The sequence below is a fragment of the Epinephelus lanceolatus genome, chromosome 14 (genome assembly GCF_041903045.1).
Source record: "Epinephelus lanceolatus isolate andai-2023 chromosome 14, ASM4190304v1, whole genome shotgun sequence".
NCBI lineage: Eukaryota > Metazoa > Chordata > Actinopteri > Perciformes > Serranidae > Epinephelus > Epinephelus lanceolatus.
The window spans coordinates 1,940,755-1,960,808 of NC_135747.1; the positions used below are offsets into that span (position 1 = coordinate 1,940,755).

General features: G+C 39.6%; 1 protein-coding gene across 3 annotated transcripts in view; it reads right to left on the bottom strand.

Moving 5' to 3' along the window:
• Positions 1 to 11,098, bottom strand: part of LOC117251238 (transmembrane protein 50B-like) — a 59,852-nt gene extending 48,754 nt beyond the window's left edge. Inside the window, exons 1-3 of one of the 3 annotated variants that reach the window (XM_033617343.2) lie at positions 10,667 to 11,092; positions 10,235 to 10,347; positions 1,047 to 1,114 (exon numbers count right to left, since the gene is read on the bottom strand). In XM_033617343.2, the coding sequence (XP_033473234.2) occupies positions 1,047 to 1,114; positions 10,235 to 10,347; positions 10,667 to 10,765 (280 nt within the window). In that variant the 5' untranslated portion in view covers positions 10,766 to 11,092. Of the gene's footprint in view, positions 1 to 1,046; positions 1,115 to 10,234; positions 10,348 to 10,666 lie in introns of all 3 variants that reach the window. The other 2 variants (XM_078174268.1, XM_078174269.1) reach the window with 2 other exon arrangements.
• Between the last annotated feature and the right edge of the window lie 8,956 nt (positions 11,099 to 20,054).

Genomic DNA, 20,054 nt, shown 5'->3' on the forward strand with positions numbered 1-20,054 from the left:
AAGTTAGTAATGTCACAATTTGTACTGATACTACTGCCCAACACTGCATGTGACAGGGGCAACAGAACACTCTTGTGCTCTGCTGTGCTAGTTACACTGCATTATAACATTATGTGCATATGGTATGTGTGGATGGTTAGTGAAGCCATCTCCTCCCTCTCGTGATTTCTCTTTTTGAAACATAGCAGCATACTGATTACTGCAAACTGTTAATAAATTGATACCAAAGCTGCTGCTGCTTTTTGGATGTGACTGAAAAAACAAAACTGAGACTACTTAAATACTGATGCACCCATAGAACAGGTCTATACCTTGTCCTTTTATTAAACAAACTAAATAGCCTTATGTTATTTATCTTATTCACACGACGGCATGTCATTTCTGTCTCTGCATTTACAATTCTCCTCTGCTCTCTGTATGATGATTCACGGCAGAGTTCCGTCCTGATGCACACACAGACATGTACGTGCACACACAGGTGAGCACACTCCCACCAGCAGACAGAGAACACATGTCGGAAAATATGTTGCGTCAACCACCTGAAAAGCAGACAAAAATATCTGAGTCTTTTAAATGCTCCAGTAAGGTGACGTAAAGTGAAGATGGTGAAGAAGAAATGTTCCGATGTTTAGTTCCACCCATATCTGTGGCTCACTCTGTAGCAGCTACAGAGGATCTTTTCACGTTTGTTTTTGTATGACTTGAGTTCAGAGCTTTCAAGCTGATGTTTGAGTAATTTACATGCATGCATCCATAAACTTCATTGTGCTAAAGGAAGCAGTCAACTCCAATACTATGTATTGGTACTAGGGTTGCAGCAATATACCAGTTGTAAGGTACACCGTGATATAAAAGCTGATAGTTATCACACCAAGTACATTACTTATCTGTGATACTGGGGGGAAAAAATGCAACAGAACTAAATAGTTTGTTCAACCAAAAATAACCCACAATATTTTCTGAGATGGTTATCGTACCATGAAAATCTCAAAACGCTGCAACTCTAATTGGTACACACATTCAAACACATATTGAGAGAAACACACCTGTCCTGCCAAGGCAGCCCTCTCCATATGTATCTCCTCTCACCTGGCCATTAGAAACTGCAATTATCCTGAAAACAAACACACAATCAGCAGTTATACAAAAGAGGAATCAGTCCTTAAGACTGACTGGTCTACAGTGCACTACACAGTAAGTTGACCTGACTCCCATGGTTGAAACTGCAGAAAAACAATATGGACAATAAAGAGATATTGTCAGTGTTGCTTAGTGGGATATTTAAGATTTTTTTTAAGTGGGGTTGTGTGAGATACTTATCCGTATATTAAATACAGTAGATGTTAGTTGTCACACCCCCAGTTTGGAGAAGCAGGCTTGAGTCTGACATGGAGGTTAAACAATGTAGCTTCCTACATGCTGACTGTGGAGGGGTCAGCCACAAAATGTATTTTAGCCACCTCAAAAAAGTCCCACCTATTGTACACTATATTGAGAGTATTTGTTAGCGCTTTACTTTATTTCCAATGGGAAAATGAAGCAGTTGTATTGCTCTTTTCAAAGCCAGACTCCATTGAGAAAAACAGTGATTTAATTTAAACCTGTTTATACAGGTGTCACTGCACAGTAGAGCAGCGCACCACCTCTCCAGAGTCTGCTAAATCTTTCTACAGGTCTTCTGCAGTCAAACAAGGGTTTTTATTTGCCTTTCTAAAAATCCTACAAGCAACTCATTTGGAAAGTTTTCTGTCTTCCAGACCTCAACTTGACCTCCACAGTTCCTTGTTAACTGCCATTTCTTAATTACATTACAAACTGAGCAGCTACCTGAAAACACTTTGCTATTTTCTTATAGTCTTCTCCTGTTTTGTGGGCATGTTATTTTAGTTTTCAGAGTGCTAGACAACTGTTTAGAGGAGCCCATGACTGCTGATTGTTGGGACAAGGTTTCAGGAGTCAGAATATTTATAACGCTTTGAAATTTGCATCATCTGGCCTTTTACCATGACTGTGAACAAGCCATAGCCCTAAATAAGGATGCCAAAACTTTTGCATGGTGCTTCTTGCCTTTTTTTCATTCTAAAATTGTACAAAATAAAATACACTGATCTTGCTTAAAATATTGAAAAGCATGGTGCATCTTTAACTTCATGCCTTTTGGAAATCAGTTCATCTTCTACTTACTTAACTATTCACAGTAAACAAAAATTTGACCAGGGGTGCCCAAAGTTTTGCATACCACAGTATGTCCGTTTCAAATGTCGTTAACGTCACTGTCCTCATACTTCCATGTGCCCTCTATGATAGCATTGATACAGCCAATAGATGGCACTAGAGGACAGTAACAAACGTTTCACACAACAAATAAGGCGTCGGTGAAGGAGGTCATAATGCTGTACCTTTAAACAGAACCAGCCTTGTAGATGGCAGTGGTTTGTGCAGCCATTCCATACATCTCGATAGAGGAAGGGTTCTTCTCTCTATTTTCATTATTTATTATTATATATTATGAACTGGATCCGTTCCATTACTTAAAATTTCCTTGTCATCTCCTACAGTCGTATCTTGTTTGAACTACGCTACACTGCCTCCATGGTCTACGGTGGTTCTGCTACTTTAAGAAAACATGCACAAATATGGACGAAATAAACTCAAAGAATGGACAGAAGGCCCCGTATGTCTCTGTCTCTGATGTTGAGCATAAATGAGCCCTTACTCATCACTGACATCCAAAATCAAACCAAATTAACAAATGAATATTTAATCTAGTGTAGTGTCTATGCTCCATGCCACCTGGAGATGTATGTTGTTTTGGTTGGATTTCCTTCACTATGTGGCATCCATGTGACTTGCATATGTTTGTGACACCATCTTCATGAAAACATTTTGTAGCCTAAAAATCTGAACACATTGCCATTTCTTTTCATTGTTACAATCACTCACATAGCTTTGAGATGTGGGAAGTGACTAAGAGACACTTAAAAGAATATTGAAGAAAGTTGAAAGGATGTAGATAAGGTCACTTTAAACAGAGCTGTCAGTTCAGCAGCACCACAACACAAGATTAAACAGCAGAAATGTAACACCTGCTATTTTCTCTTTCCAGAGCCTCCTGCTTGATAATGGATTTCTCATCACTTTAACCAAAGCTTTTATGCAGTACAGCATGCTTGAAGCAGCCAATTAAATACATATTATTCAGATTTGTTTTATCTGTTAATGGCACTAATCTAGTTGATCAGTTCTACAGTTCAAGGAAGGCCCCAAAACCACCCACATCAATTTTCCATATAAACAGGAGGACTTCCTAAATCAATCACTTATTGTTCGTTGTGCTGACAAAATTAGGATATCAACTAATACTTCCTCACATGTAAGCCTTCTTATGACAAGAAAAAGGCATACTGCAGTAATGCAGTCCCAGTAAAGTCTTCAATTATATTCTCTTCTTTCGCACATCATTGCTTTTCAGACATGCAGACAACCTGTCTAAATAAGCACCGCAGCATCAGATCTTATACTGTACACCTACAACTCGTACAAATCAAATTAACAGCAGCTTAGCTCATTCACAATATATCTGGAGCCGTCTTATCTCACTAAACTGAGAAACAGACCTTTTTCACTGTACAATTTTTTGGCTTATCATAGCAGGAAAAGCATAAATGTAATTGGTAACATACAATATTTTTCCCCAAATACACTGCTCAAAAAAATAAAGGGAACACTGAAATCACACATCCCAGATCTTGATGAATGAAATATTCCAAAAGAAAATCTTTACTGATTACATAGTGTAATTCGTTGAGAACAAAATAATGTAAGAACAATCCATGGAAACCAAAATCATTAACTCATTTAGGACTGGATCACAGAATCACACCCAAAATCAAAGTGGAAAAATCAGATCACAGGCTAATTGAACTTCTGTGAATTTCCTCAGGACAACTCATAATGTAGCTCAGTAGTGTGTATGGCCTCCACGTTTCTCTGTATATTCCCTACAACGTCTGGGCATGCTCCTGATGAGACAACGGATGGTCTCCTGGGGGATCTCCTCCCAGACCTGGATTAGGGCATCAGTCAGCTCCTGGACAGTCTGTGGTGTGATCTGGCTGCGGTGGATGCTACAATACATGATGTCCCAAAGGTGCTCAATTGGATTCAGGTCTGGGGAACGGGCGGGTCAGTCAATAGCATCAATGCCTTCGTCATCCAGGAACTGCTGACACACTCCAGCCACATGAGGCCAGGCATTGTCATGCATCAGAAGGAACCCAGGGCCCACTGCACCAGCATATGGTCTTACATTGTGCCTGAGGATCTCATCCCGATACCTGGGTCAATGACGTGACACTACTTTTTTTGTGTCCATATGGTTTAGTCAGATTTAAAAGGGTTAAAATTTGAAAATAAATGTATGATTAACTTACAGACTTTAATTTTGTGTGGATCCAGTATAAAATTTCTGCTTTTAATATATTTTGAGAGAATATATAAGAGGATAATGGCAAAAATGTCTAAGTGGTGGGTGTAACCATAAAAATTTGCACCAAATAATTAAACTTGCTTAAAAACACTAAATTCTCATTAAAACACCATATCAACTAGTTTGGCATGATTTTTAAATTATTACTTTTTTATATTCAATAAAGGTAATGGAACACGATTGTTCTAAATATGAAATTTAATTTGGGGAATCATGAAAGTCAGGTAAACTACATGAAGTGTCAAGTGGTGTAACTACCATTTAAGAGGCTGTTTTGTTAATACTGTAAAGAAGGTCATGTGACAGGAAATGGTATTACAGAGAAGGACCCCTGATGATCACAACTGCTGCATGTAAAGGTTAGAATCTCCTAAAATTACTAATAAATTGAGGTTTTAAGACTCTGGTCAGGTTTGGTAAGTTTACATGTCAAATGGTATGACCCTAGAAAAACATTAATAATCCATAAAAATCATTAAAATGAATATTTACTTTAAAAATTATGTTTAAATATTGAGACTAAGGCCATGTGCTTACACAGGTGTCCATGGTAATGCCTGTCAAATTTGATTTTAAAATGAAATGTCAAATGGTGTAACCGGTTACACCATTTGACTCCTATTAAGAGCCTTTCTGTTATAGGCCAATTATGTCAAATATCAGCAGTTTATGATAGTAATTTGTTAGATATCAGTAGTTTATGATGCTAATTAAAGATGTATTATAAAAAAAAACTACTTTTGAACTTGTACAGTAGCTTTAGAATACCTAAAAATCCAATAATTCATTTAAAGTAGAAGTGTTACTCAAACATTAAAATTTCTGTCTGTAAAATACAATTATTTACATGTCTGCTATTTCATTACTAATATATGATACATTTATAGAAAACTAAAGTAATCAAACTAAATAAATAAAATCAATTTTCCCCATTAGATGCCAGTTCCTAACAAGGAAAAAGTGGCTCGTCATAGAGTGCTAATGCAAATGAATGCTAATGAATGCTAATGCTGCAGCAAGGGCCAATTACGTCCTTACGAGTTGTTTTTGTCACATCACTTATTCCCTTATCAGAATTTAAAATACAAAACATGAAACATGAGTTAAATTTTAAAATGAAATGATTGTTGTTAGCAAAGAATTTACAGTAGAACAAATTAGTTAATTGTTGACTGAACTTTTTCTCTCATTAAATTTTTATCAACCGTATTCACGATAGTAGACCAGTTCACCCTTATGAGTTGTTGTCAGGTGACTTTTTTCTTATCAGAACTTAAGATACAAAACATGAGTTAAATTTTAAAATGAAACATGATTGTAAAATGTTTTCTCAGCAAAGAATTTACAGTAGAAGAAATTAGCTCACTGTTGTCATATGTTCTTTTTTCTGAACTGAAATAACATGAAAAAAACAAGTTCACTTAACCTTGATGACAGTCATATTTGATTTTCAGTGTCAATTTCTTCAACAAACAATGGTGTTTGACTGTAGAAGGAACATGGTCAGGCAGTGTATCATATTTTTATGGAAAATACCAGTTATACCAATTGACACAACCCAGTGTCATTTGGTGTAACTGGTATTTTTTCATAAAAATATGATTATATACAGGAAAATAAATGTGGAGTAAAATGTGGAACAAATGTAATCCACTTTTGCAGTGCAACACTGTGTTTTTTAACAAATTTTACATAATTTGTCATGCGTTATTTAGAAAAAAAGGGGTGTTTTTAGGAAATGTCCTGCTCAGTATTGCCAAAATGCATTTAAATTTAAATATAGAAATACTCCAAAAATATCTTATTTCAATTTAATGCTTTTGAAATAAAGATTTTTTTTATAAGTACACTTAAATCTACTGTAGGTGGATAAAATATTTAATATTTATCATTCTTTCCTGGTTATACCATTTGACATTTTCAGGAGCATTCAGTCTTACTTTTCATAAAAAATGGTGCAAATGTCATTTCAAATGACATAAAACCAACAAAAATACAGAATGTACATTTTAACAAATCTGATGCATGCTTTTAAAACTATTTTTGAAGATATTTCTGAATTGCTCAACTTGCCAACCCTTATTTGTCACTGATCAGTAGTCAGGGTACCTCTGGCTAGCATGTGGAGGTCTGTGCGGCCCTCCAAGGATATGCCTCCCCAGACCATCACTGACCCACCACCAAACCGGTCATGCTGGAGAATATTGCAGGCAGCAGAATGTTCTCCATGGCGTCTCCAGATTCTGTCATGTCTATCACACGTGCTCAGTGTGAACCTGCTCTCATCTGTGAAGAGAACAGGGCGCCAGTGGCGAATCTGCCAATTTTGATGTTCTCTTGCAAATGTCGGGCTGCACAGTGCCGGGGTGTGAGCACAGGCCCCACTAGCCAAGAATCAACCAGAAAGGACGCAGAGAGGGAAATGGTCTGTGGCCACCACCTGCAAAACCATTCCTAAACAGGGGTTTAGAGTTGGGCGGAATCCAAATTTTGTTACTGTTAAACCTTCCCCACATTTTCCCGGGGTATACGGTATTACCGTGACTGATTAAAAATCACTCTGAAGGGCTCAGAGGGAGTCACCAAAATGTCGGCTTGCACCTTTACTGTTCAGAAACACAATAGCAAACATTACATAGGCCTAAGAATACTGAAAAATAACAACAAAACATGTACAACATTAACAACTTTTATTGATAAATATTTAATAAAGTGCAAATGCAGCAGTCAACCAAACAGAATGAAATAACAACAAATTGTCTGTGGGCTACAGTCCACTTCCAGTACAGTAATCAACACAAATCATTAAATTAAAACACAGCCCTATAGCATCCAATACTTACAGGCTTATCAAATAATAAAAAAGTAACAATAAATAATAGGGATGTCCCGATCCAGCTTTTTCACTTCCGATCCGATACCGATATTACAGCCTTGAGTTTTAGCCGATACCGATCTGATCCAAGCGCGTATTATACATATTCACTTATTCTGTTGTCAGTCATGTTAGAAAAGGTTTGATCAAGCGATATTACTCTAACAAGAACAACTACTTAATCAGGTTAGTTAGAATGATCCACAACAGTTGGTATGAGAAACTGACCTGTTTATTGTTAACAGGGTTTGCTTTGGCTGATTTGGCCCCTTAATAAATAGAAAATAAATCAACACAAGAAATCTTTAAAATGTCTAACATTGAAATTAAAATAGCAGCAAGACTCCACACACTTGTGCTTTGCCCCCCTAATAAATAAATAATAGATTAACACCACAAGACATTGTTGACATTTAACAAACAATGCAGCCTTTCCTTTTCAGTTATTTTAGTAGTCAGTGCCAGCCTGGTGCACAGGCACGCAATATTGTACAACTGTTTAAACAAGCAATAGTCCATCCCTAATAAATAACAAAGGCAGTAACGAAAATGTGTGCTATACAGCGTATCCTGAGACCACGACGAGTATTGTCCGATGTTGATCTATCAACATAAATTAAATAAATTAAAGCACGCAGCTCTACAGCATCCAGTACTAGGGCTCATCAAATAAGAAAAACAGAACAATAAATAAGGCATGACTGAAAATGAGCATATATAATCCTATCCTGAGAATGCAACAGGAAATACTGTTTGCTGGTTTATTTTTACAGCCTACCTTAAGTTTGAAAAGTTCACCCTATGCAAGTCCAAACTGTTTTTTCGAACAGAACAGGCTACTCCTCATTGAAAATGAAATAAAAACAAAGTATAATGATAACTATAGCAGCATCATACGCTTCAAAACTATTCAAGGTTTTACGCCAGAAAAACCAGCATGTTCAGTACTTTTTCCTAGGGATGTCCCGATCCGAATATCGGCCGCCGATATTAGCAAAAAACGGGCATCGGATCGGACTGCATGGAAAAATGCCGATCCATGAACTCCGATCCAGTTTTTCAGGGGATCCGTGCCAGGTTTTCCGGCCAGCCCAGCGCTCCGCGATTCAAGCAGTCCATTCCAGTGATCCGCTCCAGCTCTTACTATCAATCCACCAGGCCAGCATGCAGACACACATGGAGGGAAGGGTAGGAAGAGTAGTGGCCAATTTAGTTTGACTATTTGTTTTCTGCTCTGGTTTTTTGAGAGTGATATTTTTATTTGGTTAACACTCTTACTGTTTAAGTAAAGAGCACTGATGGCATTGTTTTGGGCACAATTAGTGAAATTGGAGCCATGGATGGACTACAAAAACACTACTAAAATAACTGAAGAGGAAAGGCTGCATTGTTTGTTAAATGCCAACAATGTCTTGTGGTGTTAATCTTTTTTTTTATTTATTAGGGGGCCAAAGCACAAGTGTGTGGAGTCTTGCTGCTATTTTAATTTCAATGTTAGACATTTTAAAGATTTCTTGTGTTGATTTATTTTCTATTTATTAAGGAGCCAAAGCAGCCAAAGCAAACCAGCTATATTTTTTATTTAATGTTAATGTTCAAGTTTAAAGTTTGTTTATTTAACCCTGTTAACAATAAACAGGTCAGTTTCTCATACCAACTGTTGTGGATCATTCTAACTAACCTGATTAAGTAGTTGTTCTTTGCTTGATCAAACCTTTTCTAACATGACTGACAACAAAATAAGTGAATATGTATAATACGTGCTTGGATCGGATCGGTATCGATATCGGCCAAAACTCAAGGCTGTAATATCGGTATCGGATTGGAAGTGAAAAAGCTGGATCGGGACATCCCTACTTTTTCCAGTTGGAGCAGGGCATGTAATGGATTGACAATTTTGGCCGCGGTGCCAGGTGGTTGAGGTTGCGCTTCTCCCTCCTCCACTCTGATGGCCACTGGACCTGCTGCCACTGCTGCTGCTTGGCGAAGTTGTGTTTTTCTTTTTGGGACCAACTCGCTTGATGCTCTTTCTCACGTCCGAGCTGTCACGTGACGACGTCACATCCAAAAACTTTATCATATGTCATCTCCCGACAATAGTAAAGGGCAGTTGTAAGAGAAACATTATAGCCTACTATTAGTTTTAAATTGTAATAGTATGAAATTGAAAACTCAACCACGCATACATAGGTGCTGGACAAACACTCATTATTTAGTCATCAAATAAATAAGGCCTATATGCGCGGCATATTTTTTTAATGATGGTAATGAAACTGATACCGTTGCTATTTTTAGATAACACGGGATACCTTATTACCGTATTATTGCCCAACCCTAAAAGGGTTGTCTTGGTAATTGCCTATCCTTTCCACCTGTTGTCTGTCCAATTTGCACAACAGCAGGTGAAACTGATTCACAATCAGTATCGTTTCCTAACTGGACAGGTTGATATCCCAGCATTTGATTGACTTTGAGTTACACTGTGATGATGATGTGTTCCCTTTATTTTTTTGAGCAGCGTACATCCAAAGCAAACCTACCTTGCTTTAATCAATTAACCAGGAAATGAATAATGAATTTGTTGATCTAAGTCTTAGCTACAGTTAGCAATTGTCCCATTATGAGTTGATGGGCTTCCTAGCTACTGTGTCCCCAAAGCCAAATTTAAAACTATTGTCTGCAGCAGTCAAGTAAAAATATTTGAGACCACTGTAAATTAAATTCGAGACTTCAAATTCCAATTTCCCACTCCTGACCACTGCTAAGTGTTTTTCTTGGAGACACTGCTTCCAGGAGTTGTTCCCTGTGTATGCACCCAGCTACTTACTGTGATTATTCATACAGACAGACAGATAGTGTGCAGCACTTACATGAAGAATGCTATGGTAGAGAAGACGCCACACATGTGGAACGCATGGTTCATCTGCTCCTGGGATGGATATGTCACTGCTGCATCAATTATGATCCACCAGCCTGTGAAGAACTGGGACAAGAGAATACAGGGTTGACATTTGGATACATGAGATGCTGTTCCTTTATATGACTCTCTTATGTTGTAATGTTGGGGAACACTGGTGGAAAAGAGAGAATATAGAGAGATAGAGGATTACAAATGGCACAGTCCTAAAAGCTCCTTATAATCACATCTGTATGACATAGAGGAAGAAACTCAGTCCCATGACAATCTTGTCCTTTGCATAAACTCACACAAAGTCAGTCACACTCTAAAATTTTACTGTAACACTTCTCTTTTTCTGCCTGTCAGTCATTCAGCCATTTTCTATATCTCAAGAGCCACTGACCAGAACTCCAGAGACAATAGAAGCCACAGCATTCCTCCTCTCCCCCCAGTCAATGCATTCGCAATCTGGCCAGCGGAAGTTATCCAGAAAGCCAGCCATCTGCAGCTCTCTTCGTGTCCTCCTCCTTTTTTCTCTGATCCTTCTCTGCACAGGTGAATTAGTCCTCTTCCTGACTCCGTATGTGTCAACACCTGCTTCACCTGCTGTTCTTCAAAGACTGCAAGCTGCTCTGCTTCTGACTGAGATCAGTGACTCTGTCAAAGTTGCCTGTGGAGGATGCATATATTCATGTCTTAGTAACATCTTCTGACCACAACTTTTGAAATAGATCTAAATTTGCTAAGTTTGAGATGTGTCTCAAGCCTCAGATATGCCTTCGTTAGACAGACCACTTTTCTCTGAATCATTTGGTCATTTATTGTTGGCTTGCTAATCAACACTAATATTTGATCTGGACAGCATGACTCTTAAGGGACGATTTCTTATTTTAAAAAAAAAAGGGGGGGGGGGGGGGGGGCATGTCAAATATTTTTAAAGCATTGTGGAAGGACTTGTGTTTCTGATTTTGGCTAACAAATACAAATGGCTGTATTTTGTATTTATTTTACAGCCGATTATTTCAAGAAAACATGCCATCCAATCCTGCATGTATTCTTTGCCAAAAAAGGCCAAAATTATGCAATGTAACATAGCCAAAAACTGTAAAAACAAAAATGACTGATCATTGGATTTTCACATTTCTGACAGTCCTTGGACACATCATGTGTGACAAACGCTTCCATCAAACAAAAAAACAAAAAACAAAACCAGATCTGATCATATTCTTATTCTAAGTTCATTCATTCATTTATTCATTGTCCGTAACTGCTTATCCTGTTCGGGGTCGCAGGGGTCTGGAGCCTTTCCCTAACAAACATTGGGCAAGAGGCAGGGGCTGTTTGTCTCAGCCAGCAGCTTAGTTTAAAAGTATTTTAAGATAAGTGTCAAAGTAAGTTAGTCTACATACAGAAAGCTGTCATTTGAGCTTGTTTGTAACAATTCTCTATCAGACAAACTAGCATGCTGTCTAAATCAGTGTGTAAGACATAACGTTAGTGACGGAGGATGGAGCATATCGCTAACTACATGTTTATATGTTCATGCTTGCTGAACACATGTATTGATAAAGTATTGGCTTCTTACTCGCTAAGGGTTAATGTCACTTACAGTAACGAGTGTAGCTGCCATCAACTTGAGTAATTTTCGAGTTATCCTAACTTTGTTTCCACCGAGGCCGCACGGCTGTTCACCGGTTACCGTGTTGTGTAGGCGTGTGTGTGTGTGTATTTGTAGTAGCCCCAGCACAAAAGAACCAATACCGTTAGGGCTTATCAATTTGATAATTTAACCCCGGGGCTAATTTAGTACCAGGTTTTGGTACCCATCCTTAATCAAAACACAAATGAAGTGAAGCTTATAGAAATGAAATGAAGATTAAAGCCACACTGGCACAGAAGTGCCGAACGCTGCAAGTGTGTGTTTCACCAATCAGCATTCTTCAGCACACAGCCCCTCAAGAATTCCGGGTAATCTGAAAAGTCCTACCCCCCTACTAGGTACTTTTTGCAGGGAAAGTTTAAGGTTTTCCAAAATCCCGGGTAAATGATTAAAGTTCCTGCGGTGGAAAAGGGGCTGTAAAGACAGACAACCATTCACCATCCACACCTACACCTATTCACACCCATACTGACAAGGGGAGAAAATGCAAACTCCACACAGAAGGGCTCCCCCACTCTGCAACCCTCTTGCTGTGAGGCCGCAATGCTAACCACTGCATCACCGTATCGCTTTATTCTGTGTCATTTAAAATGTAGCCAAAATGAACTGTTTGCATCAACTAACCAGCATGCATGGCAGGAGTGAAATACTAATGCTTTTTTAAACTCCAGGATTTCATCTTCAACTTTAAGCTTTCAAACATCTAAGGGTAAGTTTTAAAAATCTAATAACTCATTTATGGTGGAGGGAGTATCATGCATTTCCACCATTTACTCAGGGAGGCTCAAGGAAAAATATTTGTAGCTTCATAAAGAGTCAAAAAATAAAATAAAACAAAACAAAGTCACACCGCTGCCGTTCCCTCCTCTGACAAGTCCCTAACCTGTTCATAATTTTCACTTCGGGCATTAAGTCAAGCCAACAAACAGCTAATATTAAAATAAATGTACAAACTCAATTATTGGTTGATTTTACAAATGTCTACCACCTAAATCAATCTATCATGACCAGTGTTTCGGATTTACTCACAAGCATGTTAACTGGCGACTTTAAGCCAAATGCGTCTGTGGTTGTCGTAGTGACAACAGCTGTTTTCAACCAGGAAGAGAACACGTACCTGTCCTCATGAATGTCTCTTTGTTCAATTTTTCATTACAATATCAAAACACAGCCAACCTGATCCATCTTTGGACTCTTCTTAGAGGAACCCAGTCACATACTAAAACTCGACGTGGTTTGAATCACACTTGTTGTGATGGAATGTTGATAACAGGAAGAGGGCAAGTTGCTTTTCCTGTAAATTTAACTCATATCTCTAATACATCAGAGATATCAGAGGAGGGGAGTGGCTTGACTGTGACTTTGTTTTGTTTTCATTTGTTTGTTTGTTTTAATTTCGACCCTCCCAAAAGCTACAAATACTTTTCCTTGAGCCTTTTTACTTGAGTAATCCGCATCATGTCCTGCCTTCGTCATGCCCTACCCAGGTGCCATTCCTCAACTACAGTCTCCTGTTATGTGCTATGTGTGTGAAAGAAAAACTCTGGACAATGTCAAGACCTGATTCTCCGTTTCAGAAAATGGCCTATGTCATTGTGAGTAACAGTAGAAAAGTTTTAATGTCACTGAGAGCTACAGTATAACTCGAGTGATGGCATTGTGGCATTACAGAAGCTCCTCTGATGTTCGGACCTATCGACCTAATCACAATGTTTGTTTACAATAACTCCCAGGTAGAAAATCTCTGTCATGTACATGAATTGAAACAGTACTGAGCAATTGCTTCCTTACTTGTTTTAGCTTTTATCCACCTAAAAAACATTATACCTGAAAAAGTCAATATCAGCTCAAGTGTATGCTATCTTTTTTTTTCATCACTGTACTTTGCAGTCAGACAGCCTTTTCTGATGGGGAACTTAAATGGTTATCTAAAGGCCGCCAGACTCCATTAACCATAATAGTAATTTTACTTAGCGGATATATGGGTGTTGCTGGTTTACCACTGCCTCGATAGGTAAGTGTGTAAGGTAAAGCAATGTAAATATTTCAAATATAGTATACATTTTAACGGAAATTATATTTTAAAAATGGGTCTTTTCGGGAGGCCAAGCATTTTTTTCCTGCGGCCCCCGGCCACAGAAGTACATTGCTTAGCTTCCGTGGTGGTACTCCCGTTTGCTTCTCCAAACAGGGAATGTGCTGACTGCCATCTTCACTAGGTAATACACTGACTATGGATAAGTAACAAAACCCCACACTAAATTGTTTTGAAAATAGCCCTTGAATGCCAGCATTGATTTGCTGATTTGAAGGTCAAAAAACATCAAAACCAGCTTCAATCTGGTTGTGAAGTGAATGTTCATTAGATATCTAGGTCTAATGATTGTTTTTTCAACAATATTTAAATAGCTATAATTAATCATTGGAATACAGTAAATTAATAACCTTGATTCTGTTGTTTTCATTTATAAAGAACATAGCTCCACCGGTATGACAGTTCTGACAAACTGTAGCTCACAATTAACATTCACTGTTACATTCATTCATGTTCAAGGTGTGGTCTTTGTTCCCAAACCTAGTTATAAAACTACATTTCACTAACAAAGACCACACCAATAAGGTAAAGATTTTGAATGACTTATTGCGTATGATGGATTTCGGAGGAAAAGCGTGAAGGGGTATGGTTCGAAGGGATGATGGGATGAGGGTCGAATGGATGAGGGATGGAGGGATGAAGAGATGAGGGCCGAATGGATGAGGAATGAAGGGATGAGGGGTTGAGGTTCAAAAGGATGAGGGATGAATGGATGATGGTCGAATGGTTGGGGGGATGAGGGAAGAAGGGTTGACGGATGAAGAGTTGAGGGTCGAATGGATGAGGGATGAGGGTCAAGGACCAGATGGATGAAAAGTTAGGGATGACAGGGTAAAGATCAAGGGATATAGAGTGAGGAATGAAGGGATGAGGGTTGAGGAACGAAGGGATGGAAGACTAAGGGTTGATGGATGAAGGCTGGGTTCCTGGGTAGCATGCGAGCATGATGGTCAATGTGTTGGGTCAAAGGCAGGAACGCAGGAGGGATCCCGGGAGTGAGGCTGAACGGGGAAGTTGCCTCTTCGTGAGCTCGGCTTCGGATAGAGCCCCCAAAAGAGCTTCAGCTTTTTTTTTTCTTTTTATAAATGTTTTTATTGTTTAGTTATGAGTTGAACAAAGCACATATACAAACAATCACAGTCTAGAATGTCATGTGGCACAATACAAAATATGACATCACAAGATTTAAAATGAAATAATTACAGCGACCAAAATAACATGTATACAAATCATTAGGAGCTTGTCAGACTTCACCACTCAGACATACGTACTGTAGCAAGGTACAAGGTACTGTAGCAAAGTATTTCAATTTACCTTTATTATGCTATCTAATTCTTTCCAGGCTTAACACATTCCCTATTTCTCTTAGACACATCTCATACATTGGTGCAGTCAGATATCCACATTTGCAAAATTATTTTCTTGGCCACAACCATACCAAAAGATACAGCCTGAGCCTCATACGTATTAGCCATAAGCAGGGACCCATCAAACTAATCTTTTTAGTTAATTTGGTAAACTACAGATAACTATCTTGGTCATTATTTACTCTTTGAGGATCGCTTCTGCTATTTCGCAACGGTCATTGGTTCGGCTGTTTACACGCGTTTCACCATCTAATAACGCAATTTGTGATTGGACGAGAGAATCAACATGGCTGTCACCGTCTAACAAGCACCGCTTCCAAAACAGTAAATAATTATTTAAGTATTTGAGAAATAAGTGGATAAAACGTACAACTATCACTTTATAATGTTTCTGAAGTGTTTCCCTGATGGATTACTTCTCTCCTCGATGGATTCTAAAAACACGTGACGGCTCGTAACTGCTGAACGTCGCTCTGGACAGAAAGTAAGTCAATCAATCAATCAATCAATTTTATTTATAAAGCCCAATATCACAAATCACAATTTGCCTCACAGGGCTTTACAGCATACGACATCCCTCTGTCCTTATGACCCTCGCAGCGGATAAGGAAAAACTCCCCCAGAAAAACCCTTTAACGGGGAAAAAAAACGGTAGAAACCTCAGGAAGAGCAACTGAGGAGGGATCCCTCTTCCAGGATGGACAGACGTGCAATAGATGTCGTACAGAACAGATCAGCATAATAAATTAACAGTAATCCGCATGACACAATGAGACAGAGAGAGAGAGAGAGAGAGAGAGAGAGATGCAGGTAATAACAGTAGCTTACAACAACATTATTGAAAGTAATAATATTATAGTTATAGTTCTGGCTACTGTGGTACAATATGTTGAAAGTATGTATTAATATCTGGCAGTATACATGTGTGACAATAGTCATATGTGTATAATAACAGTAGAAGTATGACTAATGACTAATGATGGCAGCAGCAGCAGGAGGCATCTGGCAGGACCACGGCAGCAGCACAACCACACACGTCACGCTGTCCAGGCACCGCTGCGATATGAGTTAATCTGAGAGACAGTGGAGCACAAAGGCTCCGGAGAAGAAGCCGAGTTAGTGACATCCAGAATGGCCGAGTTAGCAAGATGCAGTAATAGAATACGAGAGAGAGAGAGAGAAGGAGAGAAGGTGCCCGGTGTATTATAGGGGGGTCCTCCGGCAGACTAGGCCTAAGTCAGCCTAACTAGGGGCTGGTACAGGGCAAGCCTGAGCCAGCCCTAACTATAAGCTTTATCAAAGAGGAAAGTCTTAAGTCTAGTCTTAAATGTGGAGACGGTGTCTGCCTCCCGGACCGTAACAGGAAGATGATTCCACAAGAGAGGAGCCTGATAGCTGAAGGCTCTAGCTCCTGATCTACTTTTGGAGACTTTAGGGACCACGAGTAATCCTGCGTTCTCAGAGCGCAGTGTTCTGGTGGGATAATATGGCACTATGAGCTCACTAAGATATGATGGAGCTTGACCATTTAGAGCTTTATAAGTTAACAGTAGGATTTTAAATTCAATTCTGGATTTTACAGGGAGCCAGTGCAGAGAAGCTAAAACAGGAGAAACATGACCTCGTTTCTTAGTTCCTGTTAGTACACGTGCTGCTGTATTCTGAATTAGCTGGAGAGTTTTTAAGGACTTACTAGAGCTACCTGATAATAGAGAGTTACAGTAATCCAGCCTAGAGGTAACAAAAGCGTGGACCAATTTTTCTGCAAGTCTATTATTACACATGTAAAGTTCCTTTACATAGATAAGTTTAAAAGCATTAAACGTAACAAACGAGTGCTTTTACACTCGTATGGGAGAAGAACACAGAGGGTTGATGATGGAGCTGAAGTCAGGTTTTTATTGTGAGAGCTGCTTCATTCAGGTCGTTGTTTACTCACTGGCACCTTAACTGTGGCGATACACTGTTCAATATTCAGCCAATATGACCCAAAATGATTACTTTAAATCAGGGTTACGGGTCGGGCTGCGGGTCGTGTTTCAACGGGTCGGACCGGGTTGCTGTACTAATTGGCGTGATGCGCGGGTTTGCGGTTCGGGTGAGGTTTTGTACGTCCCCGGGGACGGGGCAGGCCGGATCTTGAAAATTGGACCCGTGCAGGACTCTGGTCTAGGGTCCAGCTCTTCTTAAAGGCTTTAGAGAAGCATTGGAAAATATCCCACCAGTAGGAAGATAACTTTGTACATGACCAAAGTGTATGTACCAGTGTTCCTTCAGAAATTTTGCATCTAATACATAATGGTGATGTTGATGGATCAAACTTATGTATCTTGATTCTACAGTAGTACACATGGTGTATGTCTTAAACTGTATCAAATTATGTCTAACATAGACTGAACAGTCATTTATATTTGCCATACATTGTTAAAAGCCTATTTCGCCTATTTCCTCATTTCACTCAGTGGCCCATGCCTGTCTGTGTGAAGAAGTAGTGGGTCAAATCTGTTAATGGCATTGAGGGTATCATGACAGAGTTTGTTGTGGTAAATATGTACGCTTTTCCTGGTGAAATCCCTTATTTGAAAGTATCTGAACAAATTAGACACTGGGATGGTGTACAAACTTTGAAGTTGTGCAAAAGAGGCAAATGTACCATTTATGTATAATGCATTTAAGTCACAGATTCCCTTTTTGCTATGTGTACTGCTTTGTAGTTCCATTGGAAGGGTATGATGATAAAGTTACAAAGTACTTTGATTACTTTTTGCAGTAACGAGTAACCTAACGCGTTAGTTTGCTGTTTGAGTAATCAAATACTTGAGTACATTTTCAAGCAAGCCATCAGTTACTTCCGTTACTTTTAGAACGCTGGTCCTTCAGCTCCGAAACAGCGACAACTGTCTTTTGGTTAGGGTAAACGGTAATCAGTCCGAATTCAAATAAACACAAGAAGTTTATGCTCTAGAAAAGGATCAGCACTCAGTGAATAACCTTCTAAGCCCTATGATAAGCCATTATGGCAAGGCTTAACTATACAGACCAGTGAGCAGTGATAACTAACATGTCTTTGGGGTCATCGGGTGGGAACCTCCTTTCACCAGTGTTTCGTCTAGTTGGTCCCGCGACACCTCCAGGAGGCTAGACGGTGATCTCTGGCGTCCCAGAGACACTCCCCTAATGCCAGGTCTCACTGCTCCCCACACCAACCCACTAACCTCCTTTACCTTACTTACACATGGCTTTCTCAGCCCAAACAGCACCGCCACCTTCAACAAACCCAGGCTCCGTACATGCGAGCTCCAGATAGAAGCAGTGCTGATACTACCTTCCCTAGCACATTCGCCATGCTCTATTCCACACGCTACATAGCATAACTACAATATAAGCTAAAGTTAAAGGAGATAAATAAACTAACAGGATCAGCAAACACACTCACCTCGCAGCATGGTCTCAAACAAAAGGGATTCAAATAGGCCACTCCCACACTTAAATAACCTTCCTCTTCTTGGATTTCCTCCTTACTTACACATGGCTTTCTCAGCCCAAACAGCACTGCCACCTTCAACCAAACCCAGGCTCCGTACATGCGAGCTCCAGGTAGAAGTAGTGCTGATACTACCTTTCCTAGAACATTCACCATACTCTATTTCACACGCTACATAGCATAACTACAATATAAGCTAAAGGAGATAAATAAACTTACAGGATCAGCAAACACACTCACCTTGCAGCATGGTCTCAAACAAAAGTGATTCAAATAGGCCACTCCCACACTTAAATAACCTTCCTCTTCCTGGATTTCCTCCTGAGAGGAAGTGGATCTCTCCACCTGGTCTCAAGGAGTTATGTACCCTGCTTAGTAGTTCCCCCTGCTGGCCCCCAACTGACATTATTTCTACGCTTCCAGATCCATTGGCTACATCTAACTGCTTCATCTGACATTTCCTTCACTGTCTTCCTCAAACTCTGTCCCCGCACTCCGAGTTCCCCCAGGAGCGACACAGCTGATCTTGCTATGAATCCCCTACACCCCACTTCCACTGGACAAATCCTAGTCTTCCATCCTCACTGCTCAGCTTCTGCTCCTAAGCCTGCATATCTAAGCTTTTTTCTTTCATAGGCTTCTTCCACTGAGTCTTCCCAAGGAACTGTCAGCTCAATGAAATAAACTATCCGCTGACTCACTGACCACAACACTATGTCAGGCCTCTGCTTGGTACAAACTATTTCCTGGGGAACAACAAGCTTTCCCCCTAAATCTACTTGCATTTCCCAATCACAAGCACCTTCCAGGCGGCCACACCCTTGCCTCCTTACTAACTTATCCCTTCTGTATTTCTCTCCCTCACGGACAAACTGAATTACTAAACTCCTATCCTTAACGCCTTCTGAATTCACCTGTCTTCGTTTCCCTTCGATGCCTGCAGCTAAACATTTCAACACCTGGTTATGTCGCCATGTATATCGGCCTTGTGACAAGCTAAATTTACAGCCTGACAAAATATGCTTTAAGGTTGCGGTACCTGAACACAATGGGCATGATGGGTCCTCATTTACCCACAGTTTTAGGTTCTGGGGGGTTGGTAACACATCGTATGTAGCCCCTACCAGGAATCTAATACAATTCTCCTCCATACTCCACAGATCCCTCCAACTAAGCTTCCTCTTT